Below are 24,773 nucleotides of genomic sequence, written 5' to 3' on the forward strand. Positions count from 1 at the left end.
AAAAGCCTGAATAGGTGTTTTCACTTCACAGGGGTGTTATGCAGCAAGAACCGGTGAGGTTTAGAGCAAGCGTGGCCGGGAGAACTGGGAGAGGGGCACCAGACCACCAGGCTGCTGGCTTACAAGCAGGATGGCCAGCTGAAAAGACATTTATAGGAGACAGGCAGAAATAAAAGATGTGTAATAGGGTTTTTTAAAAAAAATGTAATGCTCGAGCTCCATGGTAGGTATCTACAAAGAGATTTCAGAAGATAAAATGGAGATTTTAGTTTGCAAATCTAGGGTGCAAATCTGAAATGAAAACGTATCTGTCTGTCATCTTCATGGAGATTGCAAGTTACATTTTCAAGAGCAGAGAGACAGGAAATGAGGGAGCAACCCAGGGGATCCAAAGCCTGCCTGCACAGCCAAAGTGCGGAACAGGACTCTTCAAAAGGAAATAATAATAATAATAAAATAACCAAGAGAGGACAGAGGCTCACGAGTGAAGGAGATTTCAGGACAAGTGCAGCTCATGATGTTAAAGTTGGGTGAGAGATCATAAAAAATGAAAACTGACTATGTTTTGGCAGAGTTCTGCTCTCTCCTCTACATACTCCGGCGTAACGTTACCATGACATACACTGACCCGCTTGCCTGGATAATCTTCAGTGGCTCTGAGGTTTTCATGTCTGCCACAGACCACTCCAGGAGGACATGATTGTCTCCAAAGAGGTTTTATGGGTGTAGGGTTGGTTCATCTTGCTTACACCACCGATCTCAGAGGCCATAAATTAACAAAGACTTTCTTGGGTTACAACTTATTTTAGTTTAATGATACAGACTCCACCCATCGCAACACATTCATAGTCAGATTTCAAGTAGCCAGATCCCTCTCCGAAAGCATCTCCTGCTCTTTTTTTAATTTTCTAGAGTAGCTAAAGCAGTAGATTAGGGTCCTAATCTAGGAAATTTAATTAATCTCCAGCAGTGAAGCAAGATGAACCCACCTTGATCAAGTATTTCATGTAACACATTAGTGCAAATATCAATATATTTCACAGTACATCTGGTCTTTATATTTTGTTGTTACTTTTACTGCTTCTGACAGAAAATTACCATGCATAGAAAAAAACTCCAAAGCCAACAACTGGCACTCAACATACCAAGTTTAATTTAATCACTATAAAAATCACTACTGCCTTGAAAAACTGCAAAAACTTTTTAGAGTTTTGTATAACCCATAATCCCAAGGGTCAGTTTGCAAATCAGTAAACATATACATGTATGTTCACAAACACTTTTAGGAAAAATGTCCTGCACATTGGAAACTGAACTTGCCACAGTTACAGACGTGGGCTGGATGAAAGCAGAAACTGGAGTGCCGCCACGGGCTTTGGGAGCGATGTACTTCCTCCAAGTAGCTCCCCCAGCTACAACTCCAGGCTGTGCCAGACCCTCACCATGTTTGACCGCTCGGAGGTTACTAGTCTCAAAAGGCTCCTTCCCAGTTTTCAGAAATTGCTCAGATGCAGGAAAATAAAAAAAAATATTTAGGCTCTTAATTGCTAAAATTACTTTGGAAAAGAAACTGTATGCTTCCGTGGGACTTAAGATTATTTTGAAGATATTACTAAAAGACAGGTTTTAAAAAGCCTTTAAAATTAGTTAGCATCATCAATGAATAATCAAAACAATTTTAGTATGGACCTAAGTAAAGAAATAAAAAAGAAGTGTTCAGGGTTGTCCAAGAATCCTTAGCCATAGTGCAAACTGAAACCTCTCTATTGTTTCCAATACTCTGAAAGTATAATTTACCATAAATACTTATTTTCTCTCGTGCTGAGACGCTAACAATGACAATAGAATTCTAACAGGTGATCAGAATATATTTTATGATGGTTAATATAATATCCCCTCACCTAGGAAAAGTATTCACAGCCAGACTCACGAACATTATCCTTTTGGAACAGATGGTAGATAACCTAAACTATTGGGACCATTTTCATAAGATATTAGAAATATTCTGTTAACTGCTGTACAAGTCTTGCCCTGGAAAGAGAAGCTAATTCACTGACCGTAGAAATAAATTTTAAAAGATCTTGCCTGCACCCTTTTGTGCAGAACTTGGTATGAACATGGAACACCCCACCTCCAGCGCAATGCAAAGCAAAGAGCTGTGGCTGATTTCTCCAACAGCTCCACTGCAGAAGGTAATAACACCCCCCTGACAGCGTACCTGGGGCTTTCTCGTTTGCACCTGCACATCCTTCACCCACCAGCCCCCCACTGGCAGCGGAGAAGAGGGCATATTGAAAACCTTGGGTTAGAAGTGGTAGGATGAAGGGCAGCGCTTTTGCCAGCTGTCCGGCAGAACAGGCACCCCGAAAGGGTTTGCCGCCGCAGGACCTGGTATTAAGAAGACAGCAGAGTGACAAATACGAATACCAGCCTTTGTTCCTTACCATGAATGTTTCACCTTTGCTTTTCATATAGTGTCATAAAGACACAAACTTGTATCAGTGTCATTAATTGTCCAAACCAGTTCCTGCTTGCAGTCTCGACTGCAATTAAAAACCAGCTCCAAAAGTGCTTCCTGTAGCTGACAAATCACGTTCTGTTGCAAATGGAGTCTTCCTGACGATCTGCTTAGAATACGCTCTTAATACTATCTTTTCAGGTTCATTTCTCCCCAAACCCACATTCTCAGGAATATATATTGTGATATGGAGCCAAATTTGCAACCCAGCTTCTGCTGCAGTTAAAGATAATCATTAAAAGACCTAATTCTTCATTTCTTTATGCATCACGCCAACAGGTTCCGTACATCTTTATGCTGGTGCAAACAGTTTTGCTATTTATAACCACTTTCAGACAACTTTACAGTATGGATTTGAACTTGCATAAATGAGGATAATAAAATTACCTTTTTTCCTAACTAATCTATTCAAGCTAGTCTACTAATTTAAAAGTAATGAGATGGAATGAAAATTTTGGACAGTTTCAAAATAAATTAAGTGTGGAACCAGGTTACGTTTAATCAAGCTGTCATGCAAATTAGTGGCTTCACTCTGAGTACTATTTAAAGAACTTCTTTGCTAGTGAAAATGTTTTTGGAGTCATTACAGGAACTATCTACTTTTGGTTAAAGACAGACAAACGCTAAAAAGTACAGCTCTCCCAGTACCAGGTTCATAATTACAATCCCGCAAAGCTTTGCTGGACAGGGAAACTCCGCATCCATCTGCCGGGGGTGGGGAGGGGCAAGGGGTCAGCTGTAGTAAATATTTTCAGAAAATAGCTCTTAATCTGAAATGTGATACACTGCTTCCAGAACAAAACAAAACAAACAACAAAAAAAGGCAAATAAAAACTCCGAAACTCAACCCAATCCAAACAACAACAGAAATGATTACATAAACAGGTGATTCTTACAGGAAGAGGAACGCGGGGAATGTCCCTTCCTGCAGGAACTGACGCTGGGGGCAGGGCAGGTGCCCCCAGCTACCCATCCCACCTCCCACCAGCCCGGCGGCCGTGCTTGGCTTCCAGCCACCCGGCCACCCGGTGCCACGTGGGGCAGGCACCGGCAGGCGCCAGCGGTGAATGATCAGCAGCAGGCACTGCAGCTGCGCATTCCTGATACCATTCCTTCCCAAGACTTATTATCCTCTAATAACTACCACCAGCCCTGCGAAGGCATCACCTATTAAAAATGGCCAAAATTATACTTCAGTACTGCCAACAGCACTTATTTGTTAATTGAGTGGTGCTCTTCATTATCAACTGATTACGCTAACTGATGTACAAGATGCTGTAACTTTATAAAATGGTTGACAACTTCAATAACCAGCGTGCTGAATTCCTGTTGTTATTTCAGATTGCTGATTCTCATTCAGATGAAGCAAAAGAAAGAACATTCTTGATTCTGCCATCACACAGGTATAGATGTATATTGTTAAACATCATACATATGTAGTCAAATTAACATTCTTAAATAGAAAAAGGAACCCTTTATTCTGCTATGAATACATTTGCATTGCTTTTCCACACCCAGTCAAACTTCTTTCTAGCAGATGTGCTTTGGATATTGTAATTTATCTGCCTCCATCTTAGGAATATATGTCAAGTCCTCTCCAAAGACAGCAAACATTTGCGCAGACACTATTCTAGGTAACATAAACTCTGATCAACAGTAAATGCTGCAAATCATTTGCTAATATAGAAAATAGTATTGCTTTGTACTGTTATGATGTATTATCCTCCATTTAAGAATTCTAAAGCTTTGCAAAAAATTCGGAGAATCTAAGCTTATTCCACTTCCCCACTGCCTCCACAAGAAGAATCCCAGGAATTTCAAACATACTTGCATTCACTGAACATCTGAAGCTTTAGGCCTATTTTGGGGTTGATTTGGGGGGTTGGGGGTTTTTTTTTGTTGTTTTGTTTGGAGGTTCGTTTTGGTTTATGCTCTTACAATTCTAAGCATTGCATCCCCAAAATACTTTATCATGAGCTGTAATCTTAGTGAGACAGTGGATTCTGCTCACAGTTTATTGTAGCTATAATAAACAGGCCAACCAGCCATACATTTGACACCAAAACACCACTTAGATTCCATGGACAACTATCTGAGTGCCTCCTCCCGCTTAGTCAGTACTTGAGCCTTGGCTCCTGGGCTGACTTGGCTTTTCTGTGGGTTACGATTTCCTGAAGTCACAGAGATAAATGCACTGAACCATCCTTAATGTTATCTCCCATCCTTCATGTGATCTTCCACTTTTCTACACAAGCATTATTTTCATTAACACTTCAAAACAATCTTCCTTCTGATCCTTCACTTGGTTAATCTTGTAAAAAGAAAATGTATTTGGATGTGTCTAAAATATTGAAAAGTATGCTTTTCAAGACAGTCATTCCAGAAGTATCATATTTGAATTAAAAATGAATTTTGTAATATAAAATCTTCTCCTTCACTGTTCACTTTACCTAGGTAATATAAAGAAAAAAAGCAGGAATCAGCATAGTCCATTTAAAATGTGGCATTTCAAGAGTTATTTGAATTAAGTCCCAAATATATATATGCAGTGTTCAGGGTTATTACTATCTTCATAAACAGAATAATGTGTTCCCTGGGCATGAATAGCTTCATTGCAGTAAACATTAATGCTAAAATAGATGGTAGGGTGGGGAAGGTGAACTACTGCTGAGGAGAGAAGGCCATAGGTACAGGAAAAAATAACATGCAGGTAATAAAACTAGTCTGGTATGACAGTTACCTATATTTAGAAAGGCCAGGCTTCCTAAGATATTAATTATTTATATTATGACTTAAGCCTTATTGGTATTTATCAAAGAATATGCATTAACTTGAAATATTTACACAAAACGACTGCTCTCTATGCGACGAATATCACAGAAAGTGCTCTTTACACCCCCAAAACCAAGATGCATTTTAAATCCATCATCCTTTGATAAAATCAGCATGAGTGAATCACAAATGTGCTACAGAGACAAGAAAAAAGAAAAAAAAAAAAAGATCGGCTATTTGAATATAATAAATGAAAGAGGAAGGCGAAAAGAATTCCAAAACCAATTCTGCAGTTTGTAGGAAATGACCCCAGCCCCTTGGCCGTACCCAGGTCACCCGTCATCACCCACGGGCAGCGCTGGCCCACACCAGCTTGGTCACACCGGCACCGCAGCTTTGACCACACTGCCACTGGCTACCGCAGCCAGGTGAGAGCTGCAGATGTTATAATCTCCTGACCAGACCGTGCAGCTTTACATTAAAAAAACCCCAACAAAATCTGAAAATTCAATTACTGTATCTATGCTAACAACTCTCAGCTCTTCGCTCCACACCTGTGCCCCAAGTTTAATTTTAAATTTTGAACAGCTTTGGCGTTTCACAGATAGGCGCGCGGAGGCCCGGGGTGCTGGTGGTGCCTCGCCTCCTCTCCCTCCGCCCTTGCCCCTTCGCCCCTTGGCACTCGCTGCAGACAGCAGCAACCGCTCTGCCTCTTGCTGGGGATTCTAAGCAAAACCGCCGCATACTTCGCTTTGTGCTAACCCCCATCTTCTGTTGTCGCCAGGCTGGAAGAGACAGAGCGGGGCGTCACTGCACGCCTGGCTCCCCGAGAAGGTCCCATGAGAGGCTCAGCCCAATGCGCCCCCCTCAGCCTGGGGCAGCCCGGAGCTGCAGCCCCCCCAAACCACCGGTTTATGCAAATTTAATATGCAAGCTGTGTTTTATCTTTACCATGGACACCTTCCTACTACCAGACATACAATATAAAGAAGGTTTATGCAGGTAAAAACAAAGTCACAAATTAAATACAATTAATTACGTTAACATTAAACTAATTTCCAGTCAGTGCAAGGCTCTACACTAAAAAAGAAAAGTAGCTGTGACAAAAGATATATTTTGTTCTCTCTTTCTCTGCTATTTAATAGCCTTAGAATGAAAAGCCTAGCACAATTTTCTAGTCCAGTTGTTCCAGCGGCCGGGGGGAGTGAGGAAGGATCTGTCATAATTAGGCCACTTTCATAACATATTGACTCATCACCCGGTCTCCTGTGAATGTGCCCAAAGCTCCGCACCTGTGAGTTGCTGACCTTGTCCTCCCCCACTGGCCATTTCCCCATCATTTTCTCTCCTCTCACCTCATTTCGAGCCCACTACACCCTTGTCCACAGGTCGCAGACAGAAAAGCAAAGTTCACCAACTACAGAGAAAAATATATAAAAGACTGTTTGCTTTTCATGACTGTGGAGCCTGTATGCGCGGTTTTCCCTGCGGGGCTTTGCCGACACACACTGGGAAGCAGTGGGTGCTGCCCTGGTTGCAGGTGGGGCACCCAGGAGGGGCTGCGGGGCTGGCGGGGTGCTCGGCCGGCCGAGGGGCCTGCCCAGGGAACGGGCAGGGCTAACCCAGCGCCCTGCCGCAACTGCGACGGGCTACTCGCTTGCCATAAGCCTGTACTATTTCACCACGCTGGGGACTGACTCTTTCCAGTGTACTTAATACATCTGGTGTATTGATTATTGGTAAATATTCTCTTCGACTATATGTGCCCTTCTTGTTATCCGCCAGGCAGAGAACCAGGGTTCTGTGAAAAGCAGAAGTTGCAATCCAGGCGAGGAGCAGCCAGGCCGCTGCCACAAGTGGGAAGCTGTTGTTTTGATGCCTTCTCTGAAGTAAAATAAATATCATATATATTTTTTTTAAATAAATACATGCACAAAATGGTCTCATATGTGAATACCGCAGAAAGTAAACAGCTCTCCAATACCACCAAGTCTTTCAAATGATCTTTCTACGACTCTATATTCCTCCCCATAGGGGCGGCGAGGCGCTGGCCCAGGCTGCCCGGAGCAGCTGTGGGTGCCCCATCCCTGGCAGGGCTCAAGGCCAGGCTGGACGGGGCTGGGAGCAGCCTGGGCTGGGGGGAGGGGTCCCTGCCCGTGGTGGGGGGTGGGACTGGGTGGTCTTGGAGGTCTCTTCCAACTCAGACCATGCTGTGATTCTGTAAGAATCGGAGACATGGCTTTATAGAGAGGACATGAACTATTTAATTATGTTTGAGTAATTATGCAGAACCAACCACAAGGTCTGACCTAGCCCCAGCCCGCCAGCCATCCCCAGGGCACTGCCACTGGTGCGGAGCAGGCAGTGGGTCCCTGGGGCAGCTGGACCTGGTGCTCCTGGGTGGCTCCTGCCTGGAGCCGCTCCAGCCTCTCGCTCCGTGTCCCCAGCCTGGCCATTCCTTAACCACGAGGCTAATGAACAAAAATAAGAACAAAAAGCCCCTCTCTGTGAAAGACTGGCCGAGTGCTCAGTAAATGTCTTACTAATAGATAATTTCTAAGATTTTTTTCTAACAAGCAATGTGTGTTTCCGCAATCCTCCAGGGTGATAGTCTCATCTAGTTTGGGACAGGATGCTAATCTGATTTCTAGTTGAATTGACAACTCAACAGTTTACTTCATGGACCCTCTTTCTCCAGAAACAGCCCTAAAGGCCTTCCTGAGTTAGTGGGGCATGTTATAATTCAACACACCAACATCTTCTGAAGAATTTTTCAGGTTTATTTTGGGCAGTGTACCCCATGTTTCTCAAGCCATTATGTAAATTTAGACCTAAAATTCCTTACCAAAAAAAATCCTGAAGAATTCAAGTAACCTGAATGTAAAGGTTGGGATTTCCTTTGTGGAGAGGAATATAATGATAATTTCTATAGCAGAGGTATGCAAGTTTGCTTTCACATGTTGCTATGGCACACTTAAAAGATCTTTTTTGTCACAGTGGTTTCCTACAGTCACTGCCCACAGGACCTAAAAATCTATTTATACATCATAAAACAAGAATTGCGATATGAGACCCTTAACACCTGAAAGAAAACTTTAGGCTAATCAGTCTACCCCTACCCTGTTTATATTAGCCTTTCAATGACATTTTTAATATTTGATTTTAGATTTACTCAGTAACTGCCTTGCCCAAGAATTGTAAGAGAAATTCACTGCTGAAGTGGGATGGGATTAAAGCTAGAAGTGGCCCGGGGAGCCCAGTGACCAAAGGTGTGCCCAGTGCCGCAGCGAGGCACCTGAAGCAGTAGCGAGACAGTGCAACACTTAACACTTCTCTTTCTGTAACACATTTAAAAGTATACGATATGCCAGTTTACTGATTTAATTGCTATGATATATTCAAGATAACTATGACATAACACATCAAGTTAAATGCATCCATACTTTCAATGAATTAACCTATAATTTTGTAAATATATTATACCACCATATTACATTTTTAAACAACAAATAATTAGCATATAAACAAATGTTTTAATTACTGCATTATCTTATTTTATTCTATAAGCAACACAATACCTGCACAACTACTTCCTTTTTAACTCCCACTGATACATTTTTTATCACATCTATCAAAGTACACAAGTAAGCTAACTCAATACTTCACAAGCACAGTTTAAAATAAGTCAGTTTAATAATGCAAGCCCTTTCTGAGACCTTCATATACAGCTGTGCTCATTTTTTAACTAATTTAGTTCATGTGATCCAAATCCCTCATTAAAAGCTGCTATATCATGATAGCCAGGAATGGAGTATACTGAAATAATTGCTTTTAGACCTGATAGACTTACCTATTTGCAATCATGCTTTCAAGAAAGCTGGGTTCATTTATCTTGTAGAAAAGACCTCAGCCTTTCAGATTTTGTGACACGGCAGACAAACACAGAAGACAGCACTTTTATTTATCTGTTTATTTTCGCCAAGACATCCATCCTTCTCACCGCCTTTGGAAACTTATTATTGCCTCAGCTCAGGATATCAAATTATTTTGGGATTTCACCGAGACTTGCATTCAATCTCCTAAACACTTTAGGCATTCAAAGTCTGGGACAACCTCACTTGTCATTTATTTCAAAGTGTGTTGACACTGTTAAACCTCTTTTAGGACCATTTCCTGATTAACTGTTGTAAGTAAGCTAAAAAGTTAATTGCAAATCTATAATATATGTATCATTATAATTCTTATAAATCTAAAAATCTGGAAGAGCGAGTTTTGTACTCATTAAGTTTAGCGTCACTTACATGCTAGAAACCAAAAAATTGGTGTGGAAATGCTTACACGATTTGAGGGACTGACACAAAGATGAGTCAACACAAGAATTTAAGAAAAAACCCAACTCTTTGAAAGCTGCATTACATAAACATTTTGTCTTTGGTTAAGCTCCACGTTTGCCTCTCAGCATCAAAGCACCAGTCCCACCACCAAGCACGAGGCACCAAAGGGCTGTTCCAGCTCCCGCGGTGGCCGTTGGGTGGACACCCCGCTGGCAGAACCAATGCTTCCACGTGCTCTATGGTCCAAACGGATCAGAGCCCTGCCGGCTGCCATCCATGGATAACCCAACAGTTCAGTGCCAGTGCTGACATGCCATCTTCACTTCAGCCGTGGGCTTCCTGGAACTGGCAGAAAGCCTATATGGAAAATTGTCCATTCTTTCACCCTTCCTCAGAGGCTCCTGACTCTCTGCTGGCCTTCATGCTCCTATGAGTCATGGCAGGAGCCATTCTCCTCCTCTCCCCTGATGGCAGGAAGAAGTTCTTGACCTTGGTTCAGCTGATTCGGGAGAAAATTAGCACTTCCACATCTCGCTGAGTCTTCAGTGCAATATAGCTCATTAATTTGGACTTCACAGTCTGCTTCACCTATACCTTCCTGAAGCCTCACCAGAGAACCTGTGAGCCCGTTCCATGAGCCAGGCACCACTGATGTAAAGGACACTGAGCCAGGACACTAGCTGGGCAATACACCATGGACCAAGGAGGTGCATCATGGACACATGGTCTCTCAGAGGAGCCTCCATGTTTGCAGGTCCGGGGCTAGAAAAGCAGAAGCAGCAACTGCGGAGGCATTAACCATCCCAGCCCTCCGCTGAGAAGGGGCTGAGGCAAGTGCCGCGGTTCCAAAATGCAGTACGCAGCCGAGGTGACATTTCCATTCGTGATCACGCACGGTACTGCTCTCAGCACAGACCTCACCCCTGCACACGCACAGGCACCCTCCCCAGCTTTCACACCCACCGCCCAGCACGGGAGCCCGCCATGCTTTTCTATAATACACGATACAGAGAATCTGATCTGATATTCAATTACATCAATAATAACACACAGTTTATTTTGAACTGTGTCACAAACATGAAAAGTGTTTACTCCAAGGCTGCAATGTACCACTTACCAAAAGCATTGGCTACAATATTTAACATTCTCATTTTTCCATCACACATTTACAGATCTGTTTTAAAATTAAGTGACACCACAATTTACTGAAATCTAAGGCTATATCTGGACCTCCTGTGTCAACTTGAACATTTCTGGTGGGTAGCATCACAGTCACAAAGAACGGGCAAATATAATGCGTTCAGTTACACCTTCCCTTACTAAACTTCTTTCTGATAATTATGAACGAGTAAATTGGCATTTGGGCATCAGGAAGCCAGCCCGTGGATGTGCCATGTCCCCCCAGGGCTGGGTCCCCGCCAGCTCTGACATCCTGCTCCAGCAACCCTGCCGCGTTACCTGCAGCAGCGCTGCACCTCGTTATACACATTTTACACAGGGTTTCACCTTCCGGCGCCAGAGTGCCCACCGGCTGACAATTCATAGCTACAAAGAGCTTTCCACACTAGCACGAGACTGTAAAGAAACGTCAGAAGATGCAGAGACTGGAGCTGTCCAGCTGGATGCCCCAGACCAGACCCCTTCATGGCTTCATCCAACACACAAAATGGCTATGCCTCTGATGAACATCTAGAATCCAGGCTCAAATTTTGGGCACAGGTGCCAAAATGACCAGAGCAGGCAACTGCCCGGGGCAGCACTTTGCCTCCTGGGCACCATCCTGCAGCAAAGCCAGCCTTTGCTCTGCAAAGGCTGGTGCTGGGCAGCCCCCCAGGGATGCTGTGGCCTGAGCCCACCCAGCCACCTGCACAAGCGGTGGCACCCACCTGCCTTGGCCAGAGCGCCTCCGAGAGCTGAAAACGCTTTGCACTGGTTTTGAAGGCTGTTGCTCTTCTTCTGGCTCCCTGAAGGGGCTGCCACCCAGTTCAGACCAGCAACTGTGCTAAGGACTGAAGCAGCAGGACTGGCTGCTCCGGAGCAATTCCCCTTTGGGCTGGCACACCCCTCCTGAGAGTGCTTCTGCTGCTACCACCTCGCTCACTTCAAGAGAAGAGGGTAAACTTCCCTGAATTCAAACAACCACCCCAAAACTGCAGGGAACAAGCACCTGCTGCTTGTTCCTGTGCTCCTGATCCCGAGTGAGTGAAGGGCTCCAACACGCTGTCGCTGCAAACTTCCACCAGTGTTATTAAAACCCAGAGCTAGTAAAATGGAAGTAAAACCGCTTCATAGATATTTCAGCACTCAAGCTGGTAGCTTATTAAAACGTGCTAAAAAAATCATTGGAATTTTCTCGCAAGGGTTGTACTGGACTATCTGCTCAGATCTGAAATACACTCAGCTGTCCCAATGGGATTTACTCTTCCATATACAAAGCCTACTGGCACATGGACCATTTTATTTACAGCAGGGTAGAAAGACAAGTAGAAGAGAAAGTTCTAGGCAACCAGCATGGCCAAGCAGAGAGAGAGAGGGGAAAAAAGGGGAAAAATGGTTTAGAAAAATACAGCTTCATTTACTCCAGCAAATTTTTGTTCCGCAGCAGCACAAAACAATTTTCTCTGCAACACTTTCCCGTTTCCACATGACACCTCACTGTGACCCAGAGGCTGCTGCAGCACTGTGGCTTCCCCACACGTGGTGCCACCACAACCCAGCCTGAAGGCTGGTTCCCGGGACGGCACCGCGGGGAAGGCACACCAGCACGCTGCAGGAAGGAGTCTGTCCTACTTTAAATGTTCTTCTACCACTTTTACATAAAATTAACAACTTTAATACTAAAAAACTTTCTTTTTAATAATAAAAACCTTTTTTAATGTAAAATCAACCTTTTTTTAATGTTACAGAAAGGCAGGTTAGGACAGGTCCCTTTGCAGGTGCCGAGCCCAGCCTCCCCGTGGAGCCAGGAGCTGTTTGCTGTTGGGAGGAGGCGGGATGTGACAGCTACTTCTTTTTGCATAATCACGTATACCTTAAGCACATTAAATCAACGAGAACTTTGCTTGAAACTTCCCCTCCCCTTCTTCAGCCATGTTTCCTTGGAGAGAACTGTCCTCTGCATCGTTCTGGCTTAATTAAGTACACTAAATCAGTAGCCGGTAGCAAAGCTACAGTGCATGTCTAGACCTGTGCTTTACAGATGCTCCCCTCTCCAATTAGTAAGAAATGGGAGTGTGGTTGCAAAGCCCTGATTTCTTCTTTAACTGGTTATTTATAACTTTTACCTGGCCCCGCTTCCTGCTGGTTCCTATGGCTATCCCGCCAGCTCCCCCGGCTCTCCGCACACAGCAGGGCCATACCCCCACCTTTGCTAGCTCTGGAGCTCCTTCCCAGGGCCGTGCTCGAAGGAAACGGATCTCCTCCGTCCTATACAGCACCCAAAGCAAGCCTGAGCAGCTGTGTAGTGCAACAAACACATCCGTCAGTCAGTCCCTTCCAAGGAAGTAAAAGGCAAAGGTCTGCATCGTCTTCTTTGTACCCAGAATAAATTTAATGGGAGCATTCACATCGGGCAAAAACCGGGTGCTCAAAAGGGAGGACTTCAGTCTCCAGTGCTGATTTATGATGGTGAATTACATTCAGTTTAAAAAGTTTGTAACATGAAGCCAGTGAAATATCAAAGGCATACAACTGTACAGTAAATTATGTATGCCTATGTTTTGTAGAGGGAATAAGGTTCCTGCCTACTTTTGACAGGATTGCAATATGTAAATTTTGCAGGCGTATCACAGATGCTATACTGAACCGGACAGTTACCACATTCCTGTATATTTACATAAGTATATTAAAAAAAACCCAGCATATACGCATAAATATATAGAATTCCCTTCATTTACATTGACATTTGCATGAGAAAGACTACTGGAGATTTCTGCAAGAAGTATTGTATGCTAATGAGGTTTTTTCCAAGACAAAACTGTTACTGCTAACGGTTGGTTACTCTCTTTGTTTTAATTATGCATGACTAATGATAGCTGTTTGTTTGGCTGTCTGACCACCAGATTGTCTGCTGTTGCCAAGGGAAAATCTTTTAAAACAGATTGACTCTTTTTCTGTTATAAGGCAGAGCATGTTCTACTTCATCTTGTATTTTTTTAACAGTTTTGCAGGTATAAAAATCAAAACTTGAGTTGAACTCACTGGTGGGCCATTCTCCTGTGTAGATCGCCAAGAAATCTCTGCCGGCATTGTATGTAATACAGCACACTAAACCAGAGCTACAGCTGGAGCTCCTGCAGGCATCTACTGGCTCCATGTGCCGTTAGGTAGACATAAAGCGCTACAGAGGAGCACCAAGAAAAACTACTGTGACGGCTGAGCATTTTATTGGGTCTATTTTACATATCCACCTACGTACATGCAGGTGCACTAACAAATCCAGCCTGCTCAGGCGTCTGTGGCAGCTGTAACATGAGGAAAAAAAAACGTGTGCACCCAGTCTGAGGAAGAAATATTTTTTCTGCTGAGTTGAAAAAATATCTGGGAAAAGTGAAAATGAGATAGCCTGATAGTTTCTGATAGGGTAGGGTAAAGGTGAGCGGGATTTGGTATGCCTGTGCAGGACACCAGAGAGCTGCAACCTCAGCCAGCTCCAAGAGGAAGGCTCTGCTCAGGTGGTGCTCGGCCATGCTGCATGCCGGCTGTGATGGCACAGCCCCGCCGGGAGCCCAGTCATGCCGGCTGTGATGGCACAGCCCCGCCGGGAGCCCAGTCATGCCGGCTGTGATGGCACAGCCCCGCCGGGAGCCCAGTCATGCCGGTTGTGATGGCACAGCCCCGCCGGGAGCCCAGTCATGCCGGTTGTGATGGCACAACCGTGCCGGGAGCCCAGCAGATTGATTCAGCCCAGCCAAGGGTCTCTGTGGCCCCACGACATGGTCTTTGCTCCAGAGCTGGCCCGGCAGTGAGGGCTCGGGATGGCTGCACCACACTAACAGCACAACGGAGGACAACTACTGACAGAAGGCAGAGGAGGGACCACCCTGATGGTGACAGACTTAAATAAGCATGAACTTTTTCTGGGCTGAGTTGGGGAAAATGCAGATTTTGCAGATTTCAAGAGTTCCTTTCTCTGCTTCCAAGCAGGACCTTTCTGTTCTCACAGGTACATGGATTCTGTACTGATCATCTCTGCTCAAAGGCTGAAAAAGAGCCAGAGCTGAAGAGCACTCTGAACCGCCTGCCCCTCCCAACAGTCAGTGTCTTAGCAGAGGGGTATTTAACAAGTATTTCTCCCCATGTTGCCCATGAGGAATAGCATCCTCACAGGGAGACACAGGTTTCTCTTTCAACCTTTTTTCTGCAGATCTTTTTAATTCACAGATGAAGCAAGCTAAAGGAGCTGGCAGGTCTGGTACCAGAAGCCTGCGGATGGATATGATCAATTACTTGATTGATTAGTGCAGTATTACGTTATCGCAGGCGAGTCCGCTGCCGCTGCTGTCACTGGCTAGATCTCACTGAATTTATCTGGCGTTGTGGCCAGCTGGATTAACCTGCCTCTGCCTTCACTCAATTGTTGGCTTGTATCCCTCTAGTTCTGAAAAAATGGTGTTTATTCTCCAGCCACAGTGCTCTTTGCCCTGCACCAGGGACATCTGGAGCGGGTGGCTGCCGGCAGTGGGCAGGGGCTTGCTCAGCAGCTAGAGCAGCAGAAAGGGTGCTGTGCAGCAGGGAGGGTGCTGTGCATAATCTGTTTCACTATTCTTGTTCACTCACCACGAAGAACAACAGTCCCATTATGGAGGGGTGCGAGAGGGGATCCTTTGAAAGGATGGCCTGACATATTGGAATATAATGTAGCCATAGGACAAGGAGTAATGGCTTTAAACTAAAAGAGGGTAGAATTAAATTAGATATTAGGAAGAAATTCTTCATGGTGAGGGTGGCGAGGCGCTGGCCCAGGGTGCCCAGAGCAGCTGTGGGTGCCCCATCCCTGGCAGGGCTCAAGGCCAGGCTGGACGGGGCTGGGAGCAGCCTGGGCTGGGGGGAGGGGGCCCTGCCCGTGGTGGGGGGTGGGACTGGGTGGTCTCAAAGGTCCCTGCCAACCCAAACCATGCTGTGATTCTGTGATTCTATGAAAATAGCACAGTATGTGTGCAGGACCGGCAGCTGGCATGAGCAAAGCCACGCCAAAGGTAAGGAAGAACGTGGGTAACAGCCTGCCAGTGCTCAGTGCTCCCTGACCAGCCCTGGCCGAGCTAGGACATGCCAGCCTGTGCCTGGGACCTGCCTTCATCAGAGCAGCACAAGTGCCACAGTACCCATCCATCCCCACAAGTCCCAAAAAGAGCTGAAAGGTCTCAGGGTCGCTTCCCTGCGCCTGCCGCAGCAGCCATCGCCGTTCCGAGCACAGCGCTGCGCTATGCTTCTGCCAGGAGAGCCACAGCGAGCCAGTGCTGCGTGTTGCTGATTGGGCTGGGAAACCAGTCCGCCTGAGCCCCCGGGACTTGTTTCCCTGGGATCTTGGCTAGAGTCAACTTTTATGCAAGATGACAAGAAGAAAGTAATTTAAGTCTCTCAGTTTCTCCTCAACAGAACAGCCCTTTGGAACAAATTCTGTTTTTCATTCCTTACTGATTCCTTGTTTTGTTAGTTCCTCTGCATAACATCTGAAACATTCGCAATCGTTTAAAATGATAAATTATTTTAATTTACTCTGAATTTATTTATTATTACTGCACAGACAAGAGGCAAGCACCATAATGTGCTTGTTTAATAATTGGCAGGGATTTGGAATGTGAAAGTCTTACTCAAACAACAGCTTAATTTTATGGGGCGGGGGGGGAGGGTGTACATATGTCTATGCATACCACAGTCACATTTCAGCCAAATAATTCATGATGCTGAACTGCACAAGAATACCAAAAGAGTATGGAAGTCCAGAAATGTACCTTTTAAAATTATAAAGGTAAGAAAATTCTTGTATTTATTACACCACCCATCCCTCCATAGACATATCTGTGTTTATACCTGGGTGCACACAACTACCAAACACTGGTATGTGGACATGCATCAGAGAGCTGTAATGCTAGAATATATATAGTATCTTACAATTTAAATATGCTATACACAGTTGATATTCACCTGCTAGTCATTCTGTAAATTTTCATCCCAAATGCTCAGTTCTCAGTAACAACAACAAGCAGAGAATGTTTGGCAGATGTGTCACCAGCTTTCCATGACCACTGTTGCTCCTTTGGGAAAGACTGTTAGCTATAAAGGGCAGCTCTTGGGAAAGAAAGCAAAACCGACATGTAAGTCCCAACCCCTAAAAGTCATTAGCCCCCCCCCCAGCAATTTAAATATGAATAGGCACCTACATCCCCCTGACCTGAACAGCTTCCGAGTTGAAGCCTGCTTGGCCTGCTTGACACACAGGTACCTTCAGTGACTTCAACCAGAGCAGCTGGATCTTCCTCATCACCACTGATCTGGGAATCCATGGGATTTTCTATCTCGAGACAGGTTGAGAAGGAGCCCCCCATAGCAAAATCCATGATGATGACCGTAATGCTGTAGTTTCATTCTTGAGCACCTGGAGTCAGGGGAAGCAGAAGCAGGAACTGGAAATGGTCCCAGCAAGGTTTTGTTTGGCCAGGACACCCTGCGCCCACTGTAAGACACTGATGTGCTTTACCAGCAGAGGGGAGGTCCAATCTCAAAATCAGAATGGTTTGAAAGCCAGAGAACCAGGAGACGTGGGTTTGGCCACTGCTGCCAAACTTCTCCCGCCAAAGCGGAGCTCATACCCATACCGGACTCTGACTTCAGAGACCCTGCATTTGGTACCACTAAGGGCAACTAGTTTTGAAAAATGATGTTAGGTGGACATCTCTCCCCTGAACTGTCAATGCCCACCAGAGGAGGAGAAGAGGGAGCATCCCATTTTCCACTGTGAGTGAACAAGATGACACACAGCTGAGAAAGTAATTTTCAATAGACGGTGAGAACTGTGATCTCTGTGAGGCTCAAGGGAGCCACAGTGAAGCACTGAGTCATCAGCACTGCACAAAGAACAGCATTTCTCCAGCACGCCACCTTGCACGGCTCCTGAGCCACCCAGGGGTGGCAGGATTGAAAAGCGGGGTGCCTCTCAGGGGAGGCAGGAGTCATGCTTGCTGTGTTTAGGGCAGCAGCTCTCCCGGCCAAGGACACCGAGAGACACAGAGGATGCCAGGAGCTGCTCCTCCTGTTCCCCAGATGGCAACTTCTGCCACCAGCTGAAAAACTTGTGGAAAAGAAGCAGCTGAGTAACTCCAAAGGCAGGCACTGACAGAGATGTATAGTTTCGGATCAGCTGTCTACCATGTGCCCTAATCTTTTAATACCAGTGAAAACAGCAGTAAAGGGTCCTGCCGGCAGAGCTCACCTGCAGCCACACAGCACAGCCCGCCTGCGTCACCTCTTCGGAGTCAGCTGGTGACCAAGTCAGGGCTCCGGGGCAGGGAGAGCATGACTGCACACGACAAGACCTGACACCCTCCGAGGTGGAAGGAGAAGCCACCAGGCTACACACGAAGAATTCCAAATTTAGACAACAAACCAAAACCCCCCAAATCCCCTGACCTATGACCAAAAAACCCAGATTCTTCTCCTATAATCACCCTTCTTAGGTGACTGCTAGCTGCCCTGAACCTCAGGCAGAGCTCACATGGGATGGCCAAAAGAGGCTCCGGCAGTCAAAAACCGCGAGTGAGGTTCAGTCTACCTGTCAGCCAGGCTGGCCTAGGACGGATCCTGGTTTTCCCAGCCAGGTTTGACAGGATCCAATGTCTGCTCTGTAACCACAACCCGATGTGGTTACCTGCTTTACAGTATCCACCCCTCCTACTCCTCACTGGCAGCCTTTGGGAACCTCGATCCAATGGATCCTAACTCAAGGTTTAACTCTTTGCAGTGAAGAATTCACATTATTTTACACATTGCAGAGCAGGTATTTTATAAACTACTCTATAATCACACAGTGGTAAGAAAAAAATCTTTTGCTTTTTTTGAAAATGTGCCAGCTTCTAAAACTGAATTTACTGTGATTGCTCAGTGTAGAAGTACTGTCAGGTAAACTAGATTTTTATTATCCATGAGATTTAAGAAAAATAAAATGCAGGATAAAAAACTTTGCTTGCTAGAGAAAGCCATTTTGGTCACCTTCAGATCTGTACCTTTAGATACCTAAGGGGATTTTGTTTACAAATTGCAGATGAGGTAGGTAGGAACTGTTAGGAAACACATATCTATGTTCGTGTTTATATAAAGCGAGGAAAGCCGTGCACACAAACCAGCCGTAACCTAGATAAGCATCAGCACAGAAAGTCAAAGAGAAATTCTCTTTCCTTTCTTGTGGAAGCAGAAACACCTCTCGCTGCAATCCTCACGTCACCCCACACCTGGCCAACGGGAAGGGGACGGAGCAGTCCCCACCCCAGTGGAGGTGGCCTTGGTACCCGCTGAGCATCCCCCCCCGGAGGGTGAGTGCTGCTCACCGGGCAGCGAAGGAAAAGAAACCGGTTACCCATGCCTGCTCCAAGCAAATTGCTCTTCATTTGTCACCTCTTAAAACACTCGTGTTCCAAAATCGCCACTTCTGCTGTCAGCGTCACACACATGCTGCCAACACAGGGTGATCCCTCTCCTTGCAGGAGGCCTTGAGAAGGGTCACTAGAGGAATTCAGTTCCGAAAATACAGGCTCTTCCCTGTGTAACTAGCAGTTTACAATGTGGCAATTTATTCTTTTAATAAAATAATGCTTTTATAACTTGTGCTCTCCTTCCTCATGTGTTCTCATTAAATCTTAACTGGTTGTCTGGGAAGAATATAGAAAAGATTCAGGACAGAATTATACTTCTGAAAATAAGTGGCTTCCCAAAATGATTTTGCAGTACAAAGCAACTGCATTACTGGTATAATTTCTTATAACTTCAGTAAACGGTGCCACAAATAGCGTTGGGTCTGCCTGGATCAGTCACCAATTGAGAACAAACAACAGGTACCAGGTTTTAATTATGGAGACTACAGAAACAGCTCATCATCAGCAAGACCACCCTGGCTAACGAGAGATTTGCTCTCAGGACTGGTCACTAGGCTCTTCCCGCAGAAGGCAGGGGTGAGGGGCAGCTGCTGGCAGGCTGTCTGCTGCCAGCCCATGTGGCGGTGCCGAACGTGGGCTGCCCATGCCCCTGTCCCTGCCCACGCCGGAAGCCAGCCAGCGAACTCCCTGGCACCGGAGAAATGCCGTGGGCACTGGATGCTGAAGTGATTAATCACGCATTCGTATGAATTAACTATTTTAAAATGAGGGAGTCGTACTTATTGTTTTACTTTGTGTTAATACTTAGAGGCTCTTACTGGAAAATCTCAGCAGTTAAAGGAGACTGCATTCCTCATTTTTAGTAAAGACAATGAAAGCTTAATGTGAGACTTGAGACTGGAACTTGGCTCGCTCAGTCTGCCATCTTCTTCATCGAAACTGGCTACGCAGTTTCTCCCCTAATATTCCAGCTCAAAACGAGACTTGCGAGTAAAACTTTATGCCCAGCTCAACACAGGTAACGCCGTTTATTTACACTCCTTGCAGACCTTAAAACCTGGGTCGATACGTAATTAAGCTGCACAGCTGGGTAAAAGCCCTGAGCAGGAGCCGAGGAGCTAGCACAGGGTGTGTGCCGAGAAAGCACTCCTGCAGCGCCCACAACGCCCTCTCATTAGGGGATGCCTCCACCTCAGCGCGCATCACATAAATCACCCTAATCTTCTGGCAGCCAAGAAAATGCTGACTCAAAGCCATGGGAATTACTTCCATATTCTAGCATTAATTATTAAGAAAAGGAGTGCTGGGTGCTTTAGGCACGGTGCTGTCTTTATAAGCAAATAAGGAGGCAACTTCTAAAGCCCTCATTGCTGGAGAACAGATAAAATTGGAGTCGGCTGGTGCTGCGCAGTGAATCAACACGTGCCAGCAGAAGGGAGCTGACGGCCACCTTGCCGTAAGAGGCTGGGAACTACAGTGCACGGCCAACTTTGGGTGCTGCTGCAATACACAGTAACTGAGAAGAGCAAAATTCAGATGGCCAAAGAGCTGGAATCAAAAAAACTCCTTTCCTAATACCCAAACTGCTTTACCCAGCTCACTGGAATTTTCTGTTTAAATAAATAGCCAGCTTCCGATACTTAGGACACGAACAATTATTTTAATGCGTATCAAAATAAACATGCAGTGAGGAAAAATTCAGGAGGAGCAGTGATGATGTGCAGGGAGAGAATCAGGATAAACAGCTCTACCCACCTTCTGCATACTCCTTTGAAAGTGTTTACTCTTATCATGATCCTACAATTCCCCTTTCAAGTTGCCATACCAGCTGAAAACAAAATAAACTCTGATTCACAAGAAAGCCTACAAAAGGCATACAAAATGAAAGAAGCTAATCACAGAGCAGGAGGAATGAAAAAACAGATGTAATGCACATTATTTCAGCATCTAATTGCTTTGTTCCAGAGTTCATTAGCGACGTTCATGTTTCCTTTAGCAGCACATCTTTACCAAACATACTCTCCCTCCCTTGTGAGACAAAAGTAACATTTAAATCCTATAGCTCTCATTCCATTTATGTAACCTATCCCCCTGCACAGACCCTGAGTTTCAGACACAGTCTTAGGCCTAGAAAACAAATGTATTCCTGCCGAAACCCACCAGGAGGTCGCCTTTAGAGTAATCCCACAATTTTTTAATAAGGTAGTTCTGAATATGTATTTGTTCGTGTCCTACTAACATTTAGTACTGGCCGAGTATCTTGTCTTAACTGCCCACAAACTCACCAAGTTACCTTCTCTGCAACCTTTAAGTCTGAAACAGTACAAATAAAACTGACTTTAAAAAAAAAAAAAAATATCTGTATCCTTTGATTCTCCAATTCTGCAGACAGAAAGCATGAGAACTTCAGGACATCTCAAAATACAGAGTATAACTGAGGTATACATAAAAATTACTTGTCAGCTGCCCTACATAGACATCTACTGTATTTTCAGCAGCTACTACACCAGAAGCAAGCTGACTTGCTATAAACTGATTCCAAATTCCTAGTGAAAATACCTCATGCAATATTTTACAGCAGATCGTAGGATGATTAAAAACACACATGGCTAAAATACTTTCTAATCTAGGGACCTAAGTAAGTGACACCCCAACAAAAAATAATACAGCCAGATTCTTCATAGCTTAAAACTACTGCTAATTGAATGGGAGATTTATCACAAGCAAGAAGGTTCAACCTGCTGCAATCATATTCCAGATAACCAGAAAATGTATTTTTCTTGAACTATGGCAAGATCGTGAGAGAAGTGCGATGCAGGAATAAAAAGTTGGAACTGGGGGGGGGGGGGGGGAAGATAACCAAATCAAGCCAGGGGATTAATGAAAACAAATCAGAAAGAAGGATTCAAGTAGATTAAGTATGGTGTACAGCTGCTGGTAAACAAATTTTGCTCCACTCAACCGGACCGAAGAGAAGATACCGTAGGCACAGGGAGCACAGGGTTCATTGGGAGAAGGAATAACGGAGCTACGGTAAGCACATCCCCTCCTAGCAGTGCAAAGCTAGCTTGCCGTGCTCATCGCTGGGAAATACAACAAGGTAAAATATATATATGTATATATATATATAAAAATACACATAACAACGCGAACACTTCTGCCAGGGCGTGCTGCAGATGCTGGGCTGCGCAGCCCGGAGCTGATGCCGGGAACCAAAACTGCACCGGTTCGCCCAGCAGCCGGTATCCAAACTTCTATGAACTAGACCGTGCCTTGCTGACGGCGGGCGAAACACGGGAACGGACCTCCAGCGCCCGCCACACCCCCGGGACCAGGGAGCGGCCCGGCGGCCGCCCCAGCTCCAGCGGCGCGGGCAGCGGTCGCTGCCAGCGGCAACTGCCCCACGCCCCCCCCGGCCCTCGGCAGCATCCCCGGGAGCGGCGGGAGCTGCCCTGGCGGCCGAGCTCCGCACTCCCCCCCCGCCCCGCCCCCCCCGCCGCCGCGGTCGCCTCCTACCTAAGCACCGCCGTGTCCCCCCTTCCTGACCACCAGGTTGTCCACGGCCGCCCCGGGGAAATCTCCGCCCGGCGCGGCGAGTCGGCCGGGGGGCAGCAGGCAGCAAAGGCCGAGGACCACGACCGCCAGCCACTGGTGGGAGCCCCCGGCGCTCCGCACCAGCGGCACCATCTCCGCTCCGCGCCGCGCCGCTACGCGCTGCCCCTGGGCCCGGCGGCGGCCGGGAGCTGCCCCCGGTAGCGGCGGCCCCTGGCTGGTGCCCGCGGTCGGTGGCCGTGCGCCGAGCGTGGCTGCTCCCGGGCGGCCGCCGCAGCATCTAGCGAGGAGGGCAGCGCGCCCGCTCTGCGCGCCGCGGCGGCGGCTCGGCGGCGGGCGGCCCCCCGCTGCCAGCCCGTTGCCACGCAGCCGTCGCCCTGGCAACCGGCCCGGCGGCGGAGGGATGCGCGCCCCCCCCCCCCCCGCCGGGCTTCCTGCTCCGCCGCCCGCCCCTCGGCAGCGCGGCCCGCAGCCCCCCCGCCCCTGCCCGCGGGGGTGCGCAGCGCCGGCCGCCCCCGGCAGCCCCCTCCCCCCGGTGCAGGCCGCTCGCGCCGCGGGGCTGCTGTGCCGCGGCTCGCCGGGAACCCGCACCCGGTAAGGGCCGGCCAGAAATTCATCACTCGGGGGCTTTTTGCTGTTGTTGTTGCCAACAGCCGGCAAGTCAACCAGTGCTTTCGGGCTGCCGCGCTGGAAATCGCAGCGACAGCTCCGCGGCGAGGCTTCCCCGCCCGCCCGGGCCGCTCGCCTCCCCCACGGCGGACCCATTCCCGCCTGGCACACCGGCGCGGCCGCCCCCGTACGCGGGGGTCCGTCTCCTAAAATGCAGCAGGGCGGCGAGACGCCCACCGAGCAGCAAGCCCTATGGCCGGGCCATGTCCCTACAGCCACACCGAAACGCGGCCCCTCTCGCCCCGCTGCGGCCCCTCACACGCACCCCGCAGGCTGCCGGCCTCCGCGGCCGCCGAGCGGGTTAGGGCGCTGGCGGGGGGCGCCCGGCACGGAGCCCGCCCGGCACGGCCCGCCAGGCTGCGCCCCTCCGGCAGGATGCGCCCCATGCGGGGCTCGCTCCCCGCGGCCGCACGGCGCAAGTTGCATAAGCCATGCACTGTTGTGTAACGGGAACTGCACGGCTGCTGGGACATCAAGGGCATTTTTGAAACGTTCTCACACTAATTCATGCACATCTGGCCCATACAATGTTGTAATTGTTCCTTCACAGCAGCTCTGCCACCCCACGCTGTCAGCCCATGGTACAACGTGCACTGATTTTCCTGTGGTACTTGCATCAGCTGCCAGAGTGTGCATTTTTCTGGTGCACCATTTTTTCCTACTGGTAATTTGCATCAGAAGGATTTGAGAGTAGAGTGTTCCAAGTAAAATAAATAAATAAATCTTTAATAACCATGATACTTCCAATGCTTGCTCTTTGGATAAACCTGCATTCCTTCTCCTGTAAGCCTTGCCCTTCCCTACTGCATCCCATTGCATTAGATCTTCCCAGCTGCCAAAAGAAATTCTAGCGTACACAAAAGGGAATTCTTCCTCTACTTCTGCGGCATGTGATACTACAGAGTTTCCTTGATAGGGAAAGAGAGCGGGGAAGAGAGAGAGATTGGCTCACAAAGCTGGGATGTGGAAGGCTTGCCGTCAGTACTATCGCTATAATACAGTAATGCCTTTTTAATGTTAAATACAACTCCGCAGTGAGACAATTCGCTCTGCTAGCATGCAGGAGACTGCTGTAGTATGCGGCACCCATCTACTGGGACCATGACGGTTGAAGCTTGTTGCAAGCAGAAGTTGAACACCTAGTATCAAAAATATCGTTAGGAATGTCGCCAATGCAATGCCAAGCCTTTTGAAACGGGCTTGCCAACAGGACAGACCTCGATGGTAAGCCTCGGTTGCTTTCCCAATGGGGAGTTGCCAGTACCAGGTGGAGCCATCCCACATCTCACACTGTCACTATCCCACATTCAAAGACCTACAATAACCTCCTGTAGGACCTTC

At 46.9% G+C, this 24,773-nt stretch overlaps 1 protein-coding gene across 1 annotated transcript in view; it reads right to left on the minus strand.

The window, feature by feature from the left end:
- The window catches only part of NEGR1 (neuronal growth regulator 1), a 295,277-nt gene extending 272,104 nt beyond the window's left edge, over positions 1-23,173 (minus strand). Inside the window, 2 exon segments of the mRNA XM_055815591.1 lie at positions 22,728-22,747; positions 22,749-23,173. Of these exon segments, the coding sequence (XP_055671566.1) occupies positions 22,728-22,747; positions 22,749-22,898 (170 nt within the window). The 5' untranslated portion in view covers positions 22,899-23,173.
- Between the last annotated feature and the right edge of the window lie 1,600 nt (positions 23,174-24,773).

This window comes from Falco peregrinus, chromosome 10 (genome assembly GCF_023634155.1).
Source record: "Falco peregrinus isolate bFalPer1 chromosome 10, bFalPer1.pri, whole genome shotgun sequence".
Lineage (NCBI taxonomy): Eukaryota > Metazoa > Chordata > Aves > Falconiformes > Falconidae > Falco > Falco peregrinus.